Here is a 27,359-nt window from a genome sequence, read left to right on the forward strand (position 1 = left end):
GCTTGTCACCACCTTCCCAGTACTAGAATAATACGCAGGCCACGCCCCCACAAAGCGGGCCACGCCCCCACACCCAGGCCAAGTTTCTCGCACAGGTTGCAGAGGATCACATCCAGGTTCTCATTTCACCAACTGAGCCTGACCCCAGTCCCTGACTACTTCACATTTTTAAAAATAAAAATGAAAAATAAGCTTTGGTCCTATTTGACTCAACTCAATATTAGGCCGCCATAGCATTGATAGTTTCAGTGTGTTGATTTTAACTGTCACAGTAAAGAAAAAGCTTTAGTGGGCTACACTTAGCCTAGACATAGCTTATAGTTGTATACTCACATCCAGTGAACTTTAAAACAGTGATTATTATTCTAGGATCTAGAGGTTTCCAAAAACCTCTGACGGTGGGGTTAGAGTTAAAAGACTTTGCTCTGCATGTGGGTTTGTCAGGTGATGAGTGTGTGGATACATTTTGCTCTATCTGAGCCTTTCTTTGCCTCTATCTGATGAGAAATTATTAATTCAATCCCCAGGGCTATCTCAATAGAGCAGAACATTAGGCTGTGTGCTTAGGAACTGTATCTGAGGCCCTCTCATTTTCCCTTTCAGTCTCTTGAGCAACAGAGTTTTGAAGGGGTATCTAACCTCCGTTCCGTCTGTTGTTTTGTTACCAGTGATGAGAAGAGGATGAAAGCAGCCGGGTGCCTAGTTGATCCATGTTAGACTCTGTGATTGGTTCATTGCACAGATGGCTGGGAGGTAAGTCAGTCACTCGCCACACATCGCTCAGCAGTTAGCAGAAGATGTGAGATCCAAATTTGGTTACTAGATTCCAACGCTTACATCTTTCCCACCATGCAGCCTCCCTCTCTCTCCTTTTCAGACTAGATAGATAAGACTACTGTTTGTGGGGATGCTGTGGGAACTACATGGAGGTGTCATAATACAAACCCCACTTTTCAGCCAATAGCCTTTTAAAAAAATTTTTTTTGTTAGATATATTTCTTTACTTACATTTCAAATGTTATTCCCCTTCCTGGTTTCCTGTCCATAAGCCCCCATTCCCTCTCCTCCCCCTCCCCCATATGGGTATTCCCTCTATACATCCCCCTTACTAACCCCTTCCTATATTCCCCTGCACTGGGGTCCAACCCTGGCAGGACCAAGGGCTTCCCCTTCCACTGGTGCTCTTACTAGGCTATTCTCTGCTACATATGCAGTTGGAGCCCTGGGCCAGACCATGTATAGTCTTTGGGTAGTGGTTTAGTCCCTGGTAGCTCTGGTTGGTTGGCATTGTTGTTTTTATGGGGTTTCAGCCAAGATTCTTAAGGCGTTAGCAACCAAAACTTTTACTGAGGTCCCTTTTAAGTCTACAAGAAGTAATCCATCAGAGAAAAATTGGAATTCTGTCGTCCTCAGCAGACATCCATATGTACAGGAGACTGATGGACAAGTCAACAGAAGTGACAGATGCCAGGAGACATCTGTATATCCGCCCCACTTATGGCTGTGTGCCATGCAATGTGCGGAAGCCGTGTCTGCATGAACTCTCTTATTCCCAGTAGCTGAGGGAGGTCTCCGCTTAGGGCCTCTTCAGCTCATGGTTTGGGAAAACCTCAGTCTTCACAAGTAGATACAGACTTAGTGGGTAGATTAGATGACTTCTCTCTCTCTCTCTCTCTCTTTTAAAACGGATTTATTTATTCATTTATTATATATGAGTACACTGTAGCTGCCTTCAGACACACCAGAAGAGGGCATCGGATCTCTTTACAGATGGTTGTGAGCCACCATGTGGTTGCTGGGAATTGAACTCAGGACCTCTGGAAGAGCAGGCAGTGCTCTTAACTGCTGAGCCATCTCTTCAGCCCCAGATGACTTCTCTCTTAACAGTTACAGGAAGGCACCCACAGGCAGTTTGCTTAGAGATCAGATTTATTAAAAAACCACCAGGCTGGGCCCGTTGATTTCAGTGCCCCTGCACAGGACATGTCCTGGGTAGAACATCTTATTGAGATTCCTGATACCTTACAGCTCAACGTGAATCATTTACATCCTTGTCCCTGACCCCTCGATGTACCTGGCATCATTCACTGGCTAAAGTTCATATGCACAGACCTAGACAGCCCTGGTTTATAGGAATCCATTGTACATAAAGTTGTTTTCCTTTATTCCCTAGCTCCAGGTGCCCTGAAGCAGAAGCATCTGTCTCTAGCATCTTCCTTATTCCACAGAGCTTATCGAGAACGTGAAAACTACGTTATATAACTTGGAAGCACTTGGGTGTCTCTGATCCTTGACCTTCTGAAAGCTCTCCACCAACTACTCTTTCCCAATGAAAAAACTAACAGCAAACCAGCTCTCTAACTGAATGGGCAAGGACCACTGAATGCACACTTTAAAGAGATACGAACGCGAAGAATTAGTTTTTAGAATCTTCAGTATTCCCCCAGTCTGGATTAAGACTTTTGTTTTTCTTTATGCATTTCAGTTAAAACGTGTTTCTTCATACATGGTGTCACTGCCTCGTCATACATGACCCTCCTCAGGCCACTGATGCTGTTAGTGAAGTGCTTGTTTGCGGTGGCCGATGACCCAATGTGGCAGACAGAGTGTAACACTGCAATACTGCAAGATACATAGTTGTCTCTGCCCTGGGCCTCACATGGAGTTCCTGAGGACTTTGTAATTCCCCAAGTGCCAGCAGGTCAGGGCTTTGCTCAGCGAAGACAGGTTAGAGGATAAACAAAGATGAACATTTTTAAAAAAGGTTGGAATTTTAAGATGATAAAAAGGATATGTATTCTAAACGACATCTAGCAGAATTCACCGTAAGCCATTGCTTAATCAGTAAAGCACCAAGTTGCTTGCACTATTTAATTCTGTCAGACGTTTGGAGTTATATTTGGAATTGTAGGGGATATCTTTTACTCGCTTATTTTGTTGAGGGGTCATTCAGAGAATAAGCATTTTATAGTTGATCACGTATTCCCTATAACTGCTGGCTACCGAAGTGAGAGAATGTGAAACTGGGCTAGGTCTAAGCTGTGAGAAAAACCTGGATTCAGTATCGACCCAAGATGGAGGTTTACTCACTTCAACTCTGTAACCCTTGTGCTCTCTTGTTCAAGAGGTCATGGGGACAATTTTTATACTTTTATTAAAAATCGGCCACACACCCTACGTCCCTGGGGAAGGAGTCCATCAACATCTCAAGGATGCCTTAGGATTCCAGCAATACAAAAGAATCCTTTGGAAATGGGCAGAATCCAGTGGTTGGGTTCCTACTTACTAAACACCATGGGCCCTGGGAGCTTTATGAGTGAGCTCCTGAGAGCACCATCTGGTCCCCTTCTAAAAGGCAAAGGCCGCTCATTAAACAGCTGGTTAATGAGAATAATAGAAAGTGTGAAGAAGCGGCAGTGATGAATCTTAATTTCAATTCATAACGACTATTGAAGATCAAAGCTCTCGTCTTAATAGATCCAATAATTTCCTTTAAAAGCTTCTGTGTGAGAAGAATCAAAAGAGGGAAACCCGGGGAGGTTTTTATGATGTCATTAACCCTTCCACACCCCTGAGTTTCATACCATCAAATGTCAACCTAAGGATGAGAAGGAAAAAATGAGAAAGAACTGGCATTTGGGGTGTGGATAAAAATTTAGAAATGCTAAATGTGTGGGTAACAGGTGAATTTGCATTAGTGAGTTGGATGGGGTCGCTTGCTTCTTTACTGTCCTGAAAGAAGGACATGGGCCATTCTACTTGAAGTCCTCGCCTCCTCTCTTTAGACTTGAGACTGTATCTTGCTCCCAGGATTCAGGGAGTGTCTCCCTCAAAGCTCACAGGGAGTATAGAAATTAAAATCAACCAAGCAACCCAGCAACAACAGTCCAGCACCCATCCCTATTGACAGTTGGCAGTGTTGGGTGAAGGAGAGACAGTGTTCCTTAAGGAATTGGTCCCCTCTAGGTGGTCCATGTTCTAGGGAACAGTTCCAAACTCATGCATGCATGGGCAGCAAAAATTGGACTCAGTGTGTGGTAACAATCAAATCAAAGCAGAGGCCATTAAGTTGGGAGGAGGGTTTAGGGGTAGGGGCAGATCCTAGAGGACTTGTGGGGAGGAGTGAAGATGATCAAATTACATCATATGCATGTGGGAAATTCTCAAAGAACTAATAAACTATTCTATCATATTAAAATGACGACAGTGAGACAACAGTAAGACTGTTTGCATGTTCACATGGTATGGAGGTCTGGGTGTCTTATACCATCTGGAGGGCACAGGGAAAGCAGACTGGAGATCGGAAAGGAGATAAACTCCACCTTCCTGTGCTTGAGAGCAGCTGAGGACAAAGAAGGCAGGCCAGGTTACCTAGAAGTCACAGCTTGGATACAATGATGCTATTCTTAATATAACAAGATGCAAGGGGTGTGCTACACAAGCCTCAGGGAGGAGTTCAGGATGGAGGAGACAGCAAGGCAGGCCACACCACCTACAAGTCATGGCTTGGATACAATGATGCTATTCTTAATATAACACGATGCCAGGGCTGTGCTCCACAAGCCTCCGGGAGGAAAATAGAAATGGAAAAGACAGAGAGAGGACAAGAACAGATTCCTGGTTCTGGCTATCACACAATCTGTAAATTCTCTCTATAATACTTGATAAGATATAACAGGCATCAATTTAAGTGCATAGCTGGGCTAACCAGAAAAGAAATCTCCAGGTTTTCAACATGGAGCAGAAATTGAAACCAACAAAGCAAGCTTTGCCAACGAATGCTGTGGTTGCCTTTGGGTCAGACAAAGGAAGGAACCAGAGAGGAAAAGAAACACAGCCTCCGACTGAATTAGTAACGGCGTGTCTGGCAGGCATCCACATCCCGGAAGGAGGTTTGTTAACATGGCAGGCTTGCAAAATTTGGTCCATCTCCGTGTTTGCAGAGATGCTGGGTGGAAAAGTGAGGTACTTGCTAACTACAGATCTGTGCCTAATACAGAGTTCATGTGCCTAATGTGCCTAATACAGGTTTCAATCCACACAACTCATTTTATAGGCAAAACCTTTCAAATTGATATATTAATACAAAGCAGAGGGCCCTGGGATAGCTGGTAGAAAAGTCCAGAGAGCCAGATCATGTGGACACAGTAAGCATTTTTCCTGTAAGGAGAGACTGAAATGGCAAGTCATGCCACAACCCTAAGGTGTCTTAGGGTTATTATCACTATGATGAAACACCAAGTTGTGGAGGAGAGGGGTTATTGGGCTTACACTTCCATATCACTGTTCATCTTCAAAGGAAGGGCAGGGACCTGCTGCCAGGAGCTGACCCCCGAGGTCATGGAGGGGTGCTGCTTACTGGCTTGCTCCTTATGGCTTGCTCAGCCTGCTTTCTTATAGAATCCAGGACCACCAAGCCAGGGATGGCACCACCCACAGTGAGCTGGGCCCTCCCCTGTCAGTCACTAATTAAGAAAACACCTTACAGGCTTGCTAAGAGCCTGATCTGTGAAGGCATTTTCTCAACTAGGCTCCCTCCTCTCTGCTGACTCTAACTTGTGTCAAGTTGACATAGAAGTAACCAGGACAAGAGGCACGTTCCCCATCAGGAAAGGTTCAGCATGAACAAGGTTTGCAAGAATAGCGCTCTGATGAATGAGATGCTAGAAGAGAACCGTTTGCATACTGGGTTTTAACAAGCAGTGTTACTGAAGTTGGACTGGATTGCCAGGCATCAGAAACCAGAAAGAGCGGAGGGATAGGGAAGGTTGACTAGAAGGCACTAGGTCACAGGCACATGGGAGAAGTTGAGACTGCAGGAAACAGCCGTGCACATTTCAATAAGCTTCAAGAAGTCATTCTGGAAGTGTTCGCCGTAAAGAAATGACAAATACCTAAGCCGGTAGGTACATTTAACCTGGAGGAAGAACGGCATTGTGTACTGGATGCATTAGGTGATACCCCATTAACGAATACACTTTTTAGACTTTCATGTATCAGTTTCTAAAGTATCATTTTAAAAATTAAAACGGTTACATTGTTTACTCCCTTCTCCTTCTTCCTTTCTGTCTTTCCCATGCCTCCCTGCCTTGTTCCCTCTCAGATTGGTGGCCTGCTGTTACATATATATGCATAAATATAGAAATGCAAGCTGCTGACCCATTACGTACGACCTGTTGATTGCAAGAGTTTAGGGCTGATCACTTGGTGTTGGACAATCGATGAGGGGGCTCATCCCTTGGTAAGAATAATTCTCCCTCATTCGGGAATTCTTTAATTGCCTGTAGATCTTTGTCTGGGGTTGGCCTCGTGAGAATTCCAGCTTCTGCTTTAGCATGAGAAATGGTGTTGTTTTTGTTCCGGGAGCCTCATTGTTGAGGTATCTTGGGTGCAGCTTCCTGCCATCTCTAGGAGACTCACTATCACAGACAGCTTCCTACTCTGTTGGCTCTGTACAGTTCCCACCCTCTCTTCATTTGGGCGTTGTAAACAAATAGATCTGGAATCCCAGATAGCTATTTGTGATTGGACTGAAGGTGCTGTCGCCACCTGCTGGCAGTCACATGTAAGTTACACTTTAACTCGGCCGGCAGGGTCTCTTTGAATTTTGAATTATTAATAATATCTTGCAAAGCTCCAAATATGCATATTCCATGACCTGGGTTACAGCTTCCAATGTCTAGGCCAGGGATATCCCATTTTATATATATGCCAGGAAACATGCAGGAGTACTCTACGCTCTGCTTTTTATTAGCAAATAAAGTGGGAACAAATTAGTCTACTACTGTAGAGAAACAAGTAATTTAGAGACTTGTGATTTGTGGTGAAATAACTATTCACTTGTTCAGCCATCGAAGACAATCCCCTCCTGTATTACGGGCAGCCAGCAGGGGCCAGCACTTCATATGATAATCATATTACAATGCTAAAGTTACTGTTGTTGTTGTTTTCATTTAGCATTTCAGAACGTTCTAATGTCAGTGTTTGGGGCTCCAGGTCTCCTCAAGAACATGTCACCATGACACACACACACACACACACACACACACACACACACACATGCGCGCACCCACCAGAAGTCAACATCAGTGGTCTTTCTCTGTTGTTCTGTAGTTTGTTCTCTACTGAACCTGAAACTTGCTCTTTTGGTTAGACTGGCCACACAGGGAGCCACCAGGATCTGCCTGTCTCTGCCTCCACCAGCCCTGGGGTTAAGATAAGTGCCACACTGCTCGAGTTTTTACCTGGGTGTTGGGGATCTGAACTTAGTCCTCATGAGGAACCTTACTCACAGAGTCATCTCACCAGGCCAGAGATGACTCGTTCTTTAAAATATATATATATAAATGTATGAGAGCTCTGCTGCATATAAACCCACACACCAGAAGAGGGCATCAGATCCCATTACAGATGGCTGTGAGCCACCATGTAGGTGCTGGGAATTGAACTCAGGACCTCTGGAAGAGCAGTCAGTGCTCTTAACCTCCGAGCCATCTCTCCAGCTCCTGAGATGCCTTATTTTTATACAGGCATATTTTATACCAGTGGAAAAGTAGTGTATCTACATACGCATAATTAAAAATAAAATAAATATTTAACAAGAGAGAAGTGATTTAAATGATACTGCATAAATGAGGCAATGTGTACAAACATACATCAACATGTAAATTAAAAGTCTATTTGCCTATGAAAACGTGCCTGTAATTATGACAGATGGGCATTTGTTAACATGAGGAGAGTAGACAGGCATTGAGGCTGGTTTCTGGGAGAATCTGTCCTATCGTATTTCTTGCTTTAAAACTACTTAATTATAGCAAAAACTGAACATGTGCTTCTATCTCTATAATGGGGACACAGGTGACTTTAAACAGAGCGCTGTGCTATTTTTACAGCTGTATAGTTCAAAGGCTCTGTTAAAATTGTGGCCAGAAGGCAAGGGAACAAGACAGAAACTCTCTTTCCAGCGAGGCTGCTCCCACAGCACCCCGAGCAGAGGACGGTTTCCTCAAAGGGGCTTACTGTTCTATCATCAAAACTTGGAACTCCAGAAAAAGAAAACTGTCTTTTAGTAGTCGATTTTTGTCTCTCATAAAAAAATTACAATGGTAATGATTTGTGATTTGTGGTGGAGTGACTATGCACTTGTTCGCCTGTTGCAGACAATCCTGTACGGGCAGCCAGCAGGGGCTCATCCCTTCATATGATAATCATTCAATGATAAAGTCATTGCTCCTGGGTCTCCTCAGAAACGCATCATCACAGCCTGGACTGGTGACCTGAACCGAGTCCTGACATCTCAGCACCCCCATGCCCTCACTCCAGGGCCAGTTAACAGCTTCATTCTGGGCTTTATTGACGCCATCCCCTCCTCCCATCCCTGCTAAGCCACTCATCATAGTCTTTGTTCTCTCACAAATATCAGCCCCTAGTGAACTAGCTTGACCTGGGAAAGTGTTTCTCAGTCTGTGGGTTGGTGTTGGGACCGGTGTTGGGAGGGTATTGAACGACCCTCTCACAGGGGTCACCTAAAACCATCAGAAAACACACATACATTATGATTCATAACAGTAGCAAAATTACCGTTATGAAGTAGCAACATAAATAATTTTATGGTTGGGGGGTGTCGCCACAATATCAGGAACTGTATTAAAGGGTTGCAGCCTTAGGACAGTTGAGAACCACTGCCACAGGAGGACATTTGAGACACAGAGAGGACACGCTGCTTCTCTGAGGGCACACAGCTAGAACAGAAATCCAGGGGGCACTCGAGTGTGCAAACACCAGGGATGGTGAAAGTGTAGAAAGGGAAGAAACACAGTCCCCGCAATGGAGGGTGAGTCGGACCACACTCAATGCCTTGGTGGCCTGAGGTCCTAAACAGGTCGTCACTGGGATGCATCCCTCCTTTCTCTTTGCCTCACAGGACTCTCCTGACCATCAAAGGGGGCCACAAGTAAAACCCTTTGCAATGTGTTTCCTGCTTTGCCAAATATCAACTTTCCAAGTAAGATACTAAAACAAGAAGCCGGAGCCTCACTTTTTTTTTTTTGGTTCTTTTTTTTTTCGGAGCTGGGGACCGAACCCAGGGCCTTGCGCTTCCTAGGCAAGCGCTCTACCACTGAGCTAAATCCCCAACCCCGAGCCTTACTTTTTTATTCTCTTGCTGACTTACACTGTGACCTTTGTGGGTGATAGACAGATACACACTTGCTTCGATGGCTTTCCCGCACTCTTGGTTAAAGTATAAAGATACTTTGTACTGCATTGCTCTTTGGCTACTATCTGAATCTTAACTTAATAACTAGTACATTCCAAGGAGATAGTGCTCCCACTGTGAAATGTGCCTCCTCTCCGCTCTCAGAACATAAGATCAGGAAGCTCTCTCTGGCTTGGCTGTCAGGGAGTTTCATTTTGTGTCCTGGATGCCCCACGCTCCCCTCCTTACAGGCTTTACTTACCCCTCCTTGCATGTGTAAGTGACCATGTTCCCAAAAGTGAAGTTGCTCCCTGTGGTGAGGGCATCTTTGACCATTGGAGGCTCTCCGCAGGACACAAGTTGACAACTAGGTGGCGCTCTGTCCCAGCTGCCGGAAGCTGTGCATTCAATGAGCGACGGGCCCTGTAAGCTACAGAGATCAAAGAGGGCTCAGGTCATTCGTCTCACTGGATGACTGTTTACTCCATGGAGAAATAGAACTTGGGAGAAAATACACACTGAATGTTGAGTTTTAGTGCACAAAATAGCAGTTCTTCACATCGTATTCTTTTGTAGGCATGTAAAAGAAATTTACAGGGGTCAGACCGTTTAAAATAACGAATGGGCAAAGAAACACAACAATCACTTGGAGAATTCAGGTCTAATGTGCTCATTGGTAAAGGGGGAAGTCCAGAGCTTCTGACTGACAGGTTGCTGGGATGGGAAGGGTTAATTATTATCCACCTGGAGGCTAGACACCTGAAGAGACAGGTGTTCAGAGTCACCAAGGTCAAAGGCACTGTCCTTCCAGGACCTGAGCTTTGGGCTGTTGCTCATGACTCTGACCTCTGGCTGTTCCTTGACTTTACAAACCCTGCACCCAGGGCATAGCTTACCCACCTATGTTTCAAGCATGATTCTGACACTCTTGATTAGTTTTTTTTAAACATTTTTTTGTTGATTTATTTATGTATATGAGTACATTGTCACTGTCTTCAGACACACCAGAAGGCGGCATCAGATCTCATTACAGATGGTTGTGAGTCACCATGTGGTTGCTGGGAATTGAACTCAGGACCTCTGGGAGAGCAGGCAGTGCTCTTAACCACTGAGCCATCTCTCCAGCCCTTGATTATTTCTTTTAAAAAGTTATCTTTTGTTGTTGTTGCTGGGGAATGTGTGGAGAGGTCAGAGGACAACTTGAAGGAGTCCCTTCATTCCCCCCATTAGGCTTAGATGCAAGCGTCTTTATCCTCAGAGCCATTTCACTGGCCCTTGATTCTTTACTTCTATTCACTTGATCTGATTCACTTTACAACCTGATGAATACCTTTCTGGGCACAGTCTGATACGCAAGTGTGCATGTAGACACACACACACACACACACACACACACACACACACACAAACGTGAACTTCTTAGAGAATTAAGACCCTTCCATGCTTGGTGCTCCGCAAGCCCCTGGCTCTCCTCTTTAGAGTCCGACCGCTCCAGTGGTTGAACTGTGAGGACTCCTGGAGTCACAGATGGACAGTCTCCCTGATGTTCACTGTAAGCCAGGCTCCAAGAGTCACATGGATTTTAGGATATCCCCACTTTTATATGCTTGTTTTGAAAGCCAGCTAATTCACTCACTCAAGCTTAGGGACACCGGGAAGACTGTAGGGAGCTGGACAGCTGTCCCCCCTTTACCTGTATCCGTCCTCACAGGAATATGATGCAATCGAAAGGTAGGTGAGCCCGCTTAGGATGTATTTCCCGTTATTTATGTTCTCAGGCTGGGAACACTTCACCAGCTCACACACAGGAGAGGAGTGACTCCACGAACCACTAGCAAGGCATGCTGACTCTTCATCCCCGGCCAAGGTATAGCCTTTATCACACCTGGAAGAGACAGGGGGAAATGGCTGAATATGGATGGCTTTATGATGCACACTCTAAGCTTGTGTGAGTGGATGATGGTGTGTGCATGAGCATTGGTTCACATGTATGACTGCAGCCATGCGCATGTCATGTCGTGCACAGGGAGGCTGAAGGATAACCTTGGGAGTTGGTCCTTGGCCTTCTATCTTGTTTGAGGCACTATCTCTTTGCTGCTGCCTTTAGTGAGCAGGTGTGAGAGTTCTGGGGAATTGCCTGTCTTTGTTCTGCCCACCTCCATTTCCCTGTAGAGCTATGAGGATTATAGTTGCATGTGACTGCACCCAGCTCTACCTGAATCTGAGGACCACAGCTTGGTTCTCAGCATCTACATCAGCACTTCTGAAGTCCCTGTAACTATAGTTCCAGGAGATCTGATGCCCTCTTCTGGCCTCCCTGGGTAACTGCACACATGGGGCAGCCTCACCCAGACACATAAATGAGAAAATTTTATAAAAGCCCTCTGCGATTGTTTCCCCTTTCCTTGGTATTCTATTACTGCTGGCATGCCGTTAACTACTGCACTCCACCTTTAAAGTTAGACACTCACCTGTACCTCACCTTACTGCCATATGTGAACGCTGACCCGTCAACACCGCCATTTTCAGGAACAGGTGGGGCACCACAGGAAATGGCTGTAAGGAGGGAACAAACTGTGTGGTTATCTGAAACTGTGCAAAGCCCTCTGAAAGCTTCCAGCTTCCAAATTTTATCCCCTTGTCATGTTTAAACGTGAGCCCAATTCCTGGCTTTCAGAAGAAAGACTGACATGGCCTAGAGCTTTCCACACCAACCATTTTATCTTTCTAGAACCGCCCAATACAGTGATCATGGCCATTTTCTCAGTGTACCTTCACAGGATGGTCTGAGGTGATCCCACTCGCCAGACTCCAAACACGTGATTTTTCTCACTCCCACCAGCTGGTGCCCTTCTTCACAGGAAAATGTGACTTCAGCACCCACGCTATAAATCTTGCCCAAAGAGTGGCCATTCTCTGGATTTTCTGGAGCCTTACATTTAACAGGTTCTTAAAGGAAAGTTTTTGTAGAACAATAAGCGGTGCTCACACAACCATAGAAAGTCTCAAAGCAAAAGAAACCTACAGCAGTTAAGGCGACTCTAAACATGGGGCAAGGGCTTTTGAAGGGAGAGGCAAAAACGCCAGGGACTTGCTAGACATTACTAGATAATACATTTATTAGGCACCTACACATTAATATTTTAAAGAGAGTTTTATTGTTTTCAAATAGTTTTATTATTCTAACTTAATGTGTACATGTCTCTATGTCAGTATACACACCTCAGTGCTGGTGCCCATGGAAACCATGGATGTCCCATCCCCTTGGACTTGAATTTACAGGTAGTTGTGAATGGCCCAGTGTGGCTGCTGGGAGTAAAACTTAGGTCCTCTGCAAGACCAGTGTGTGCTCTTAACTCAGCCACTTATTTATCCAGCCCAGTGTGTGTGTGTGTGTGTGTGTGTGTGTGTGTGTGTGTGTGTGTGTCTGTCTGTCTGTCTGTCTGTCTGTCTGTGTCTGTATGCAGGTGCCCAAGGGAGTCAGAAGAGAGCAACAGATTCCTTGGACCTAGGTATACAGGCATTTATGAGCTGCCCAAGGTTGGTGACCTGACTTCCATCCCTGTGACCCACACATTAGAGGGACTCTTGCAAATTGTCCTCTGACCTCTCTCACACAAGTAACACAAAGGGGGGCGGACAGGCTGTGTTGATTTAATCTCACTCAAGATCATCTGGGCTATGAATATCAAATATTTTGTTTGTTTATTTACTTAATACTGCTAGATACTAGCACAGAGCATGCTCAGCCGTTGCTCTATGTTTAGCCACACCCTCAGCCCTTTAAGGATTTTAAAGGAACAAAAAGTAAATGTAATTATAGGAGTGGATTTTGGAAAAATAGCCATAAGTGAACAGAAGAATGATATCCAAATGCTTATTGTTTTCCACAGCAGATGTTAAACTTAGGGGAAAGTTACTTATGGTAAATGTGTGAGATGAACTATAAAACAGAAATTAAAGCTATATTCTCAAACTCTCTGGGGACGCGAGATTATAATAACTAAATCTTTGTTTCCTATCAGGCACAAGACACCTCTTGAAACTGTTTCCTGTTCCCATGTTAGCTCACTCTCAGGGCCACAGTCTGCGTTTTCAGGATTATTCTCCCTCTCTTTGACTGGGGATTTTTTTTTTTACAAGGCTCTTATGTTTTATCCCATTCAAAACTCACCTTTTTAAAGAAAGGAAAAGCATCTAAATATGATATTATCCTGGGAAACTTTTGCATCCAGCCCTCACACAGTAAGGGATAGCCCTTGCATCCTTTCTGCTGGACACTAATATGATACAGATGGAGACATCGGCATTCTTTGTAACCAAGAAGATCTCTGTGGATAACCTAGTTTGTTTCTATTTCTATCTTGGGACTCTTCTGCTCTCTGCTTTCCTTGTTGCTACTGTTTCCTGTTTCTTGATATTTATTTGCTGTTTCTCTCCTTCCTCTCTTTCCCTCCCATCCCTGAAACAGAATCTCACAGCACCTGTCTGTTTCAAATGGTTATCACTTTATTTTGGGGGAGCCCACAGCCCGGTGTTTTGACGCCCTCTTTAAAACGTCCTCTTTACTTCCTTTCTCACGGTGCTCTGGCAGACATGCTTATAACAGATTTAGGAAGATATTAGTGAGTTGAAGGTCAGCCAGCTCTATCAAAGCTACCACAGAGGAGGGTGATGTGGCAAGGCAAGAGGTCAATTTCCTTCAAAGATATCATTTGGTGTAACTGAGGCAGAGGGAAGAGATCGATGGGAAAGCCTTGAAATGCATCTTCCTCGCTCTGCTTGAGGCTAAATGATATCTCTAAGTCTACTGCTATTCTTGTAATTTCCTTAGACCTCTGTCAATATAGTTGACTCAATTGTGTGCTCCAGAAAGTGGGAAGCCAGGGGAAGTTCAGTGCCAATTAAGAGTATCTTTAATGGTTACCATGTGTCCTTCGTAAGAATGTTACCTTCCTCAGCTATCCATTTACTCTTTGAACACCGCACTCCTGTCTTACTTTTAAAACAACATACCCTTAAAATGCATGCTTGGATTAAGCACCTGAGTTAAGAACGTCAGTACCTGCACAGTTTTTCCCATCTCCCGTGTACGGGGGCTTGCACGAGCATATGTAGGATCCGTTGGTGTTCAGGCAGGAGGCGTGCTCACTACAGTCCGAGCCGACTGCACACTCATCAACATCTGAAACGGAGGCAGTTCACAAATAGTCCAGCAAATTCATTTCTCTTATGTGTCAAACATTTGTATGGCTTCTAGGTCGCTACATGTCACTTAACACATAGAACTGTGTGTGTATTTTATGAAGTTTAAGTGCAACCATCCAACCATCATGATTATTCTGCGGAGGACCAATTAAATCTACGACTCCCTTACTTGTTAGGTAGAAAACCAGGGATGGGCCTACCGTTTTAATATTGAACTTGACTAAAATTGAGGACCATTTTTGGCTTCCCTTGGAAGAGACATCTGTTTTACCATTAGCCCTTGCCCAGAGCTTGCGGAAGAGAGGTGGACTTAGCACAGTGATATCAGGAGAGCCTAACATGTGTGGTAAATGTTTGCCAAGGAACATGGATGTGACTCCACACGGCAGCAGCCAGCATTTATCTCACCGAGACAGGATGGAGAAATGCCGTTCCAGCTCCCGTTGTCCGTACAGAACATTCTGGAGTCACCCAACAGGTAGTAGCCACTGGTGCACTGATAGGTCACTGTGCTGCCAGCATGGAGGTCCTCGGCTGAATAGAAGCCATTCTCCAAGGTGGGAGGCAGCCCACAGCGAATGCCTGGAACAGGGCAGCAAGTTGTGCAAAGTGCTCAAAGAGCATCTTGCTTGCATGGACCTACTTCCATGGTGGCTGCCTTAGGTAGCTACCCTTTCCCTACGGTGCACAAACATTAGTAACTAGAGTGTTCTACACTGCTTGCCACACATGTGCTCTCAGCATGTGGCACATTGTCTGGTTCACGGTAGGCATGTCATTCATTCATTCACCCATCCATCCATTCATTCATTCAAAAACATCTGTGGTACTCTTACCACCCATTACGCCCTGTCCTAGGTGCTGGGCTTACAGCAGTGAATGGAATGGATGGGACTCCTGCTTTGTGGTGCTTCCTGTCCAGTGAGGTGGACAGACCAGAAGATAAATAGATTCTGTGTCAGGTGCTACTGTCTATTTTTGGCAGTGTCTTGTCTCTACAAATCTCCTCACCTCCTGCCCTTGCTACTTGCTTAGGGTCTTTCTGGTCTTCACCATTTTACTCGTTATAAACAAGCCTTATTATATACATCCCCTCTCCCCCATCTCTTCCTCCAGAATGTAAACACAAGAATGGGGCCAGCATCTTTAGAATATGTATCAGTGTGCAGCTAAATCTTGTAGAGTTAATGAATGATTGGGACATCCTGCTCGAGACACCTGTCCCTCTTTCCTCATCCAGCAATGGCGTACCTCAGGGTGGCTGTCTACCCTAAAGGGACCTTATTTCACCTGTTTTGAGTTCCTTGCCAGCACCTCAGAGGCATTTGTCAGGAGTCTTTTTTGTACCCCCATCACCCACCTCCCCCATGGTGCCTGGCTCAGTCTCTTAGGGCCAGGGCACAGACTGGACGTCTGCTGGGTTTGTGGCAGTATCTGACGAGCATCTGTCTAGCAATCCCCGAGTTGGACAAAGGTTGCTCACGTTCACAGTGAGGGAGTGGCTGTGACCACTGCCCTTGGTTCAAACAATACTGCACCGGATTCCCGACCATCTGGAAGCCCGGGTCACAGAACAGACTGACTTTGGAACCTGGCTTTCGATCTCCTGATGCAGGTCTCAGGTGAGGCACGGACCCTTCTAAAGATGGGCAATCTGAGGACCAAGAGCACAGGCACAGTGCAGGTCAGTCACACAGCAGCAGGGGCCTGGAGTCAAGGGGCTCAAACCCTTGCACCAGCCGGAAACCGGCTTTATTGTGTTCAGACAAGTTACCCCATACCCCAGTCATCGACAAACTAATGATAAGGGGGGAATTCTTACTGAGTCATCAAGCAATTTTTTTCAAAAGAAATATCTTTCATATTTTAAAAAGGATTTTTTTTCAAGACAGGGTTTCTTTGTGTAGCCCTGGCTGTCTTGGACACACTCTGTAGACCAAGCTGGCCTTGAACTCAGAGACCTACCTGCCTCTGCCTCCCAAGTGCATGTACCCCTACTGCCCTGTGGGTATTTTAAAAAGATCAAATAGCATTCCTGCAAATTATCTAAAATCATGAATTCCACAACACTTTAAAAATTCATCTAAATGTAATGAGTTTGGATAATAGTTCCTGCTATCCAGGGTAAATGTTCAGTGAGCGGGTGGGAACAGGAAGTGGCTTTTATTTGTTTCACAAAATTAACTTCATCTCAAAAAGAAGCAAAAACGGGGACTGAAGAGGTGGCCTGGTGTTATCTTGTAGAGAACCCAGGGTCAGCTCCCAGGACCCACACTGAAGATCACAACCACCCCTAACTCCAGTTCCCAGGGGTCCAGTGTCATCATCTGCCCTTCATGGGCACCAGGTACTGATGTGATACACAGACATACGTGCAGGCAAAACGTGCACATAAAAATAAAATTTAAAAATCTAGAAAAAATAAAAAGGGCCCAAACCCACAGTCTCCCTCCCATCTATTTAACTTAAATTTATCTTTATATGAATATCCTACTCAACTATTTGGTACCTGTTGCAAAGGAAGAATTTCAATATTGAAAACATCCTTAGGTGGCCAAGGTAGGTATGATTCCTATTCAGGGGAGGATTGGCATGTGGAACCACAAAAGAACTTTCTGAATCATGCACTTTGGACAGAACATTCCAGAAGAGTCAAGATCTGGCAAAGGTGTAAGAGAGAAATCCTCACCAGAGCAGAAGATGCTGCTGGAATCAACCTTCACCTTCCCCGTGATCCCCGATACGAAATCAGGCCATGCTAACACGTTTCCCCGACTGAGTTCCTCTGGGCAGGAGCTGGCCAGCGACTTCACCTGTGAGTTTAGAGCATGCTTGTAGGTAAACCGTCTGCTAAAATGGAGTATACACATCACACTTAGCCTTGTTGGGTTAGCCACGGGTTGTTGTGGCGTGGCAAGGTGAAGAGAAGCATAATTTAATATGGTACAATCGCAAAGGCCACAGGGAAATTTCTGCCTTTTTCTAATCTCCACCATTAGGTCTCCCTAATATCTCTCCCACTTAAAAGACTCACAAGTTGCCTGAAATTTCAAAATTCTTTACATAGAGATTCTTATCTAGATGTTAAGGTTTTTCCCCAACCCCAAAGATATTACTTAAGCTGTGTGTGTGTGTGTGTGTGTGTGTGTGTGTGTATGTGTGTGCGTGCGCACACGTGTGTGCACATGTGCCATGTGCCGCCTGTGTGAAGGTGCTTGAAGTAGCCAGAAGAGTACGTCATATCCCCTGGCGCTGGAGTCCAGGCAGTTGTGAGTTATCTAACATGGGTTCTGGGAGCTGAGCTTGGGTCCTTCGCAAGAGCAGCAAGTGTTCTAAAGCACCGAGCCATCTCTGCAGCTATCAGCACGGTTCTGAGAGTGAACATACATCAAGCCATCACCATGGGGCAAACAATCCCACAAATGTGTAGGTGGCCTTTTCTGACTCCGGCCAGAACTCTGTTACATAATGTCGTTCTCTCTCCTTTATAGTTAGGAAAAATGAAGTTTAGGGAGATGGAGCTACATGATGGAAAACATCCCAGGACGACTGTGGTTAAACTTGGGGATGGATCTCAGGCTGACTTGAGCCTGACTTGAAATACAACTCCATCTGCTTTATGTCTGTGGATGCTCTTAGGCCCATTTTGAGTCTAGTTAGGAAAATTTGAAGTAGGACTCTCTCTGGTTCTTTCCAACTCAGAAATTATAATTTTTTTTTAAAAAATAAAACGCTTGTTCCCATTTATGTCAGAATATCACCAAGAAACTAAAGGTGTCAACAGTGGAAATCGCTGTGGATAACCGACCGACTAACAGACCGCCATCCAATACCAGTGAAAAATCCTAGTTAGGAGTTTACAAGAAGACACGTCATCATTAGGCTGTTCGTGGTTGCTAGGTTTGTACCTTTGTATCTCATTACTGTCATACACTGAAAATGGAATTGACCTGCTGTGGAGACAGGACATAGTCCCAGAGGTTGAGCTGGCTTATGGAGCCCACAAAAGACTCAGCCGGGTTGAATCCCTCTCCTTTTTTGTCTTGCTCTTGCCCAAGAACTAATGCACCACCACCTAGAGAGAAAGAGAAGGGGGGAGGGAGTGAATAAAGAGGTGGAAACTACCCCAGTGGTTTGTTATCCCCCAAATGCTAATTTAATAAAAGTGCAGCTAATACAGATGTATGAAAGTGTCGTTGAAGGCTGAACTAGGGAACTTTATTGCATGGCTTAGCAGCAGGGACAGAGTGAAATTAAGTTTATGTGGAGAGTTAAAGGCAGAAGGAGGGTGAGCCCGCCAGGCTCCAGTGGAAAGTTCCCATGGCTCCCTGCCTCTGGTCTTAGAGTTTCTTCCACAGGGGATGCCTTTCTCCTCCCCTTTGTCTAGCTATCTCTGCTGCAGCCTTCAAGGCAGGCTTGTTGAATGCTGCAGGCATTTACGCAGCTCCTGCTGACGTGGTGCCTACACGATCAGGCTGGGAACGGTCCCAGCAGAGCAGACAGCTCTTCCACATGGGGTGGGGTTGTGATGCTAAGGGAAGAAGTGCATGCGAAATGTATCCCAGTATAGGACACTAAGTTAAAAAAAGTAGGAGTACACAGACTAACACTCCTGGGGGGGGGGTGGATGGAGGGATTCTGAAGACATGTTTGACTAAGGGTTAGTTTTATGCAGATAAAAGATACAAAGTTTCTGGGCAGAGTTGTAGAATGCCAGAAGGAATACAACTACATGGTGTGTGGGCCTGGGGTTACGAGGGACTCTCTACAGCCCTTGGGTCTCCCCAGCAGCCTGTGTGCTAGAGTTTGCAATAGGCCAAGCCCGCTCCACCTGTGTATACTCTCTACAAGCAGGACAGCCGCGAGAGAATGTACAGCGGACAGTTGTGAGTTGTAAGCACAGCAGTCTGACTTTGGGAGTCTCTCTTCTTCCAACCATCCAGAGAGGGTAATTAGGCATAAACAGTATTACAAGGAGGTTGCGGGTTCTGTGGTGGCCTTCTGTTCAAATATATTTCACAGGGAGGCGTATATTGTTAGAGTGAGTTTTTTTTTTTAAGTTTAATTTTGTTTACTTTGAGACATTGTCTCACACATCCCAGGCTGGTTTCAAACTTACTATGTAGCTAAAGGTGGCCTTGAACTTCTGATCCTCCTGCCCCTTCTTCCCAAGAGCTACAATTCCAGGCATTTCCCACCATACCCTGACTCAGGACAAAATATTTTAAATTTATTGAGAGTAGAGTGGTCTCACCAAAGCCTTGACAACTACTGTACTAATCTTGTAAAAATAATCACACAATTAAAGGATCAGTACTGGGAATTGAACCTAGGGCCTCTCATATGATAGGCAAACCCTCATCACTAAGTTGTGTCCAACCACATGGTTTTCCAAAGCAGCTTCTGTATCCAGCTCCAGGTAATATCAGCATAAACAACCTCTCTACTGTTTCTGGTTGACGATTTCTGGTTCTTCGGGGTTAATCTCCCTAATTCATACCCATGCACACTGTCTTTGCTGCCTGTATTCATCAAACCCTGAGGCTTTCCTATTCTCCTCTTCCCTCACAATAACACCACTCGTCCCTGTTTCTATAGCTAGCTGCCATTGAGGCTGTCCTGTCTGCTCAGTACCCAGGCTGCTCTCTTGACTGACTTGGTCCTAAGAGGATGTGGGGGTTCATGTCCCAGTGGGTGTGCAAGAGCCATCTCTCTGTCACATCAGTATTGCTGAAGGAACAGTGGTTGTCTCCTGTTTGCCACTTGAAACATGACTTTCCCTCTCAGTAGAGACAGACCAAGAGGTCCAGATTCTCCTGCTATTAATCCTCTACCATTGCTGGGGACTGTCCTCTCTGGTTAGAAACATTTTTGTTATTTAGGTTTTTTTTTCCCAACACAAACTCGATTGCTCCCTTCTGACCACGATCGCTATCCCATCCTAAGGCCATCAGTGATATTCCATTGACCTTAGGATGAAAACCTCCATTGTTAACCTGTCCTATGAGACTTTGTATGACTGGCCATTACCTCTTTCTACAGCCTTGTGCAGTGCATAGCATTTTTATTTTTCTATGAGTGTTCCAGATACTTCCATTGATCTTTATTTAATTCTTTTAACATCTGATCTGTTCACTGGTCAATGCTTGGCTTAGCCTTAGAACTCAGGAAAGACATCTCCCTTGTCTCCACCAATATTTACCCTACACAGCTCTTTGGCTGTGGACTGTCAGGGAACTGTATCCCATTCCTCCTCAGTGATTACCTCAGTTAGAAATTACCTGTGATAATGGACCTAAATATCTTACTCCTGCTCCACACTGACACCTTGTGGAGGGCAGAAATCTTATGGACTTTTGTCTATGGGTGCCCAACTTAAGGAGTGAGTTCTTGGTATACATTCTCCATAGTCACAAATTTTGGTGCCGTTTCTATAATATTTTAGTATTACAAAGTAAAACAAAAGGACATTTTCTAAAACATAAATTCAATATCTGCCTTGAGGCTCTGAAAAGGCAACCTCATCACATTTTCATGCGGATGTAACTCGTTATAGGATTATATCGGCCTATCTTGGTTCAATATAACTTGCTTCTGGAAGATACTAGTTCATTTTTAATATTTTAAGATATTTTTGTTGAATTTGATTTTACCCAGACACTATTCTTATGTACTGGAAACATGAGGAAAGCGAAGATAATGACATCCACATAGGTCTTCCATGGGTATTTAGATTGACTTTAGAGGAAACGTTGAGTTCTACTTGACATGGGACGCAAAAGCTGGAAAATGTGCCCAGAGACTCAGTTGATATAGTTTGTCCCAAAACAAAACTGAAAGCCTCCTAAAAGGTTGTAAGCAAGTCAGCAAGCCAGCAAGCAAACAGGATACCAGCAGCTAATGGCTTGCTTAGAACACAGCTTAGCAAATGCTCCTAGCCTAGCTTGCTTCTGGGTCAAACCAAGATCCCCAAGGCTTCTCTCTTACAGTCCTGTAGCTCACCCAGGGAAAAGCATTTGGTATCTTACAGTCTAGATAACTGACGAGTGGTAAGGGAAAGACATCACTGTGGGTCTTCGTCTGGAAGCAGTGACAACCAGGTTGGCCAATGCCACGTCCGTGTAAGCATGACCACCTCTAGAGTCTCATATACATGAACCCATTTCACAAAACATACCAGGTATGGCTTTGCCAACAGAGAGGCCAGTACCACTGTCAGATAGCTCCCCGTCTATATAGACCCTCCAGGCTCCACCAGTGCTTGTCCATGTGATTGCAATATGATGCCAAATGCCATCATTTACAGAGGGGCAGTTGGTGATCTTTTCCTTTCCATTCACATAAAGAACCCAGCTGTGGAGAGAAAGAGTCCAGGGAATTCAGTCAATGGTCACAATGCATGATTCATTCTCTGTGGCACATTATTCTTTATCGTGTGCACGTGCACATGCGTGCATGCGTGTGTGTGTGTGTGTGTGTGTGTGTGTGTGTGTGTGTGTGTAAAGTACTCATGTAATCCATTAGTCATTTCTCCCCTCCATCCGATAATATTTTAGAAGCAGATCTATGTTACTAATTACACTAAATTCTAGGTCAATGTAAACACTGATGAGAAAGGAAAAGTCTTCAGACAAGACAAGATAATTGAGACAATTTACCATGCTTTGAAATGTCCAGAACCAGCGAGAGTTGCTGAAATGTCTGACTGATACCCTTCCTCTAGAATATGTGTTTTCTAAGACCAGAAACAAACTTCGGTTGACTATAGGAGCTAAGTCTGCTTTGGGGCTTATACTATGGACTGGGCATTTGTGTTCCCTCAAAATTTGTGTGTTCAAAGTCTTAGCAATCTAACAGTGTAAGAAGAGAGGCCTTTGAGGGTGACTAGGTAAAGAGGACAGGGGTCTCTAAACAGGAAGGACTACTGTAAGTAAGTTACAAAGAAGTTAGCAGGAACCCCTTGCTGCTCGGTCTTTGAGGACACAGAAGAATACGCCTGAATAGGATCTGTGGACCAGGAAGGCACATTTCCTAGAGCCTGATTCTGCCACCAATTCAATCTTGGACTTTTTATATTAGCCCAAACAGAGTAATACAGTTGCCAGACTGGTCATATGGTAGTCCAAATACATATGTCAAAATGAAAAGGACACCAAGAAGTTCCAGGAACCCTACTATTCATGGAAGTGGTGTAAAGACAGCCAACAGTTTAAAGTGGAAACTGTCCAAAGGCAAACAGAAACAAAGAAATGACCATGGAAAGTGGAGGAGGATAAAAGTCTTCTCAGACTTTAGCAACTATATTCACAGGAGAGGAACATTCTTGGAGCACCAGCTGTTTTCTTTCTAGATGTTTCCCCCTTTCCTCTCTTTAGCCAAGCAGGCAGAAGTTTATCTCTTTATGTACAGTTTACTTCGAATCTTTGCAAATGCCCTAAATTTCTGCTCCCTGAAAGTTCAAGTTGATGAAAAAGAATTGTGTTTGATGAGATTTCTACCCAAAGAGTGAAACTGCCCCAGCTTGAGAGGAAGAAAGTTCCCAGTAGGTCTCTGGGACCTGCAACTTGCTCATTAGGGCAGTGCTATGTGTGAATCTGAGAAGAAAGGGCCCCATGGAAAACCAAACAGCCTAGCCGGGGGTGGACCTGCAGTCCAGCCAAGGAAAGCAAATGTAGAAAAGAGCTGGAGTCTTCAAAGGATCCCAGAGGCCAAGCTGGTGAGCAGCCCAGCAATAACTAATATGGACAGGTGACCAAAGTTTGGGCCTGTCCAAGTCTGTGGCTCTTCAGCAAACTCTAGGTACAAATGGAATGACTTTATAGTCAGTGCAGAGGGAAGGACCTGGAGTTAGATTTAATTTCTCTTGAGGGAGCTAAGAGTGTCTCTGGTACCCTAAAACTGTGCTGGTCCTCAATCCACCTGTCTCCCGCAGACAAGTGTTGCTGATGGCCCTTGATCTTTGGATGTTCTGCTGTATAAAGAAAGGGCATCAGTCTCTTGAGAATTAGACCTGACGTTCCTGTGATGTAGCCTGTAGGCTCATTTAGACTTTCTAAAAATTTGTTTTGCTATCTGTAGAAGGGGCAGTATTTCCTCAGGGAATTGTTAAGATCAAATAAACCAATAGCCATGAAGCAACACACAACTCACATGTGAACAGCTATCACCAACATCTGGCTTTCCCACAGAGCTCATCCAGATGTTCCAGTTGTCTGTGGTCGTCCAGGCTTCCATGCTCCCTCGTTCCCAACCCTAATGTCAGAAGGTGAGCCCTGAACAGGGTTCAGTTCTAACTTGGTGTCAAGAGAAGCCCTCCCTGCCACATCCATTCTAACTCCTGCTTACCCATTGTAATCAGTCAGGAGGAAGGTGTTGTCTTTGTTGCCCTCCAGTGCATAGGAGATGGGCGTTCCGTAGTTGATGACATCAGAGGACTTCATCCAGAATGCACAGGTTATGGCATGGAGTGTTGGAAGCACTCCATCTAGAAGGACGTACCCGTAGATGCCAGAAACTTCAAAATCCAGGTTAAAACCCGAAGGCTGTTCTGCAACAGATAAGGAGAGTGTGCAGAACGTGGTTTTCAAGCACACTCTCAAGCTGTCCAGGGAAAGCAGTGGGCAAGAAGCGCCAATTCCAAAGATGCTAACTTAGGCAACCATGAAGATTTGGGAAGTGATTTTAAAATTAAACAGTGATTCCACATGATATGTATGTAAGCTGTGAAAGGGAGCAGAAAGAAAGGGTTGGAGAGGTAGAAAGGTTGAGAGTTGATAAAGTGGGGCATATGGTGACGGGAAGGAGTGTGTGTGTGTGTGTGTGTGAGAGAGAGAGAGAGAGAGAGAGAGAGATTGAGAGAGAGAGAGAGAGAGAAAGAGAGAGAGAGATGCTGTGGAGGAGGGAAGAGACTAATTCAAGGACAGCATCCCTCCTCACTCAGGATCTGTCTTTTCCATGACTGATGAACAATCCAGCTCTCTCTCTATTCAGCTCTACAAAGCCTACTCTATACCAAAAGTCTTTTGCCTAAAAGACGTAGGTCTCCTGAGAGAGCAGATGAGCGCTGTTCTATCAACTCTCTGATCTACCTTTCCACTAACCTTCACCGCCCAAACCAAGCAGTCTTTTAAACACATGGGAGAAGTGGAGAATGATGGTTAAAGGTTCCACAGTCTCACAGGACAGGACTTGGTTTGCTCACTCGTTTGAGTTCAGCGTCATAATATGGTAAACATGGTTAATAACAGCGACCTGAGCAAAACTGCTGAGGCAGTGCTTTTTAGAATTCTCACAAGGAGCATGTGAAGCAGTTGCGCAATAGATATGTTAGCTAGATTGCTTTAAATACTCTACTTATGCCAGCTGAGGACATGATCTCCCAACACTTAGCACTGACATGCAAAGCCAGACATGACATCTGTAATACCAGTGAAAGTGGAGAAGGGAGGTCTCTAGGGCTTGCTGGTCTACCAGACTTGACAGTGAGCTCTTGGTTCAATGAGAGACTCTGCCTCAAAAACAAATAAGGCAGAGGGCAGTTGGCACTGACCTCTGACTCCTACTCTCACATGTATGTACATGCAAAGAGAATGTGAGTGCATGGACACACATGCACAAAGGCATGCATGCATGCACTAACAAGACCTCAAAGGAGGGAGAAAAGGAGAAAGAAGGAGTAATGAGAGTTGATCTTCTGGCATGTGGCAGAGTCTGGATGCACGCAGCAAAATCCTAAAGGTTAAATAGGGAAATGTGGAACCCCTCTGTCAAATTGTTTTCTCCATTTCCCTCTTAGATCTCTAAGCTTTGGTTTCCTCGTGCATGTTGTTGGGGATAATGACAGTAGTGCCTTGCTTGTTGGTGGCTGTGACAATGAAATAAGTACCAAGTGCTTAGCAGAGCCTCTGGAGTGTGGGCAGTACATGACATGGGTGAAACCCGGCACTGATCAATTAGTATTCTCTGTATTGCTGACAGTTATTCTGAGTTAATAAACATGTGTCTCACACTTGAGTTCATACACACCTGTCCCACATCTGAGATCCAACAGCTCTCTCACACTTGCATTCATACACACCTGTCTCACACCTGAGTTCATACAAACCTGTCCCACACCTGAGGTCATACAGCTGTTTCACACCTGCATTCATACACATCTGTCCCACACCTGAGTTAATACACGTGTCCTACGTCTGAGTTCATACACACCTGTCCCACACCTGAGTTCACACATACCTTTCCCATACCTGAGGTCATACAGCTGTCTTATACCTGCATTCATACACACATGTCCCAACCTGAGTTCATATGAACCTGTCTCACACCTGAGTTCATACAAACCTGTCCCATACCTGAGTTCATACACACTTGTTCCACACCTGAGTTCATGCACATCTGTCCTACACCTCAGTCCATATACACCTCTCTCACACCTGTGCTCAAACATACCCTTTTCACACCTGAGTTCAAACATACCTGTCTCACACCTGCGGCCTGAAAATCCTGGCCGACATTTACAACTGTATGAGTTTAGTTCATCCACGCAGGTGGCCTGGTTCCTGCATGGGTTGGACTGACACTCATTGATGTTCAGTTCACAGTGTGGCCCTGTGAAGCCTGCTGGACATTGGCACCTGGAAAAAAATGAAATGCAGCAACAAGAGCCATGAGTGGATTTATTGAAGAAGCCATGTCCCCAACTTACCACAACCTTGTCTCAGAAGACTTAGGGGAAAAGTACTTAAATTGTTTATTTTCCCATTCATCTATTGTGATTGAACACCTTTAAGACTATATCACAAACAGAACAAAATAAAGAGAAAAGTAATTCTCATCTAGGTGTACATATGGCTAGTTGTGGAGTTTATGTATGCTGAGTCTTCTCCCCACAGAAATTCCTAGGAAAATGTGGACAGCTCAAAAGCCCTTTGATTTATTAAGCCAATGTTAAAATAATAACAATGCTGCTGTCCTTCCCTCTTAACTGATGAGGTAAAGTTTGCCACAGCTGTTAAATCATTTGTGGACATACAATATAAACCCTAAATGAATCCTATATATGTCTATTTAGAAACTTCAGGATTTTGATTACTAGTAGGAAAGTGTGTGTGTGTGCTGTGTGCTGTGTATGTGTTTGCAAACTGGAGGGAATCCAACTATCTTTAGAGCTTATTTTTTTTAAAACAAAAGGTGTGGATCAATTATGGCAAATATGAAGGGTTGCTAATCATAGAGATGAATGCATGCCTTTATTATTCTTCTCAGTTTTCTGTGAGGCTGGAGGTCAGACTGTCAACATTAGCACATTCACCTGGAGCTGTCTTTGACCTTGGTCTGAGGTGACTAGGGTGCGTACACCAGTGGAGGAGTTTAAAAGGAGATCTTAGCGTGCAGGGCCATCTTGACTGGCTCTCGGCACTTTATGGTAAGTCTGTTTTGGCCAGCAGCTCACTCATCTATCTGACGTTACGACACTGCCGTATGACACTGCCGTAGCTCGGCCTATGACGCTCACTTAATCAACAGTACTGCATCCTGGAGACAGCTCGTTTTCTCTTTTCCTCTGACTCTAGATGAGTTACACATTCTTCTATCGTTTTGAACCCAGGGATGAAGTCAGAACTGAACATTTCTTATCGCTTATGGCGAGATGCTCTACCTTAGAAAATGTGAAGCTTCCACGAGAAAATGAAGTTATATTGATAACACTTCACTTCCACACAGACGACACAAATTTCACCGGCCTAACCCCCTTCTTTGTACGTATTTATGTGCATACAGCTTTGGCTGTTCACAGGACAGTGGTAAATGGCAGGGGCAAATCTGGAGCTATTAGCTAATTTTGAGAGCTAATAGGTCCAGCAGCAGCTTTAGGTGCATGGCAATCACTAAGTTTCACCAGCAAGAGCAGCCTATGCTTTGCACTGCAGAGATGCAGTCTCCCGTGTCTCCCTGC

At 44.8% G+C, this 27,359-nt stretch overlaps 1 protein-coding gene across 2 annotated transcripts in view; it reads right to left on the bottom strand.

Annotated features, from left to right (window-relative positions):
- Svep1 (sushi, von Willebrand factor type A, EGF and pentraxin domain containing 1) overlaps positions 1 to 27,359 on the bottom strand; it is a 176,770-nt gene that overhangs the window by 32,210 nt on the left and 117,201 nt on the right. For both annotated transcript variants that reach the window (NM_001419684.1, XM_039111040.2), the window contains 12 exons: positions 25,880 to 26,037; positions 23,750 to 23,951; positions 21,582 to 21,757; positions 18,355 to 18,479; positions 17,094 to 17,217; positions 15,888 to 16,058; positions 14,813 to 14,986; positions 14,262 to 14,381; positions 11,969 to 12,145; positions 11,668 to 11,752; positions 10,890 to 11,081; positions 9,459 to 9,626 (listed from right to left, as the gene is read on the bottom strand). In NM_001419684.1, coding sequence (NP_001406613.1) covers positions 9,459 to 9,626; positions 10,890 to 11,081; positions 11,668 to 11,752; positions 11,969 to 12,145; positions 14,262 to 14,381; positions 14,813 to 14,986; positions 15,888 to 16,058; positions 17,094 to 17,217; positions 18,355 to 18,479; positions 21,582 to 21,757; positions 23,750 to 23,951; positions 25,880 to 26,037 — 1,872 coding nt within the window. The remainder of the gene's footprint in view (positions 1 to 9,458; positions 9,627 to 10,889; positions 11,082 to 11,667; positions 11,753 to 11,968; positions 12,146 to 14,261; positions 14,382 to 14,812; positions 14,987 to 15,887; positions 16,059 to 17,093; positions 17,218 to 18,354; positions 18,480 to 21,581; positions 21,758 to 23,749; positions 23,952 to 25,879; positions 26,038 to 27,359) is intronic.

The sequence above is a fragment of the Rattus norvegicus genome, chromosome 5, assembly GCF_036323735.1.
Source record: "Rattus norvegicus strain BN/NHsdMcwi chromosome 5, GRCr8, whole genome shotgun sequence".
NCBI classification, from domain to species: Eukaryota; Metazoa; Chordata; class Mammalia; order Rodentia; family Muridae; genus Rattus; species Rattus norvegicus.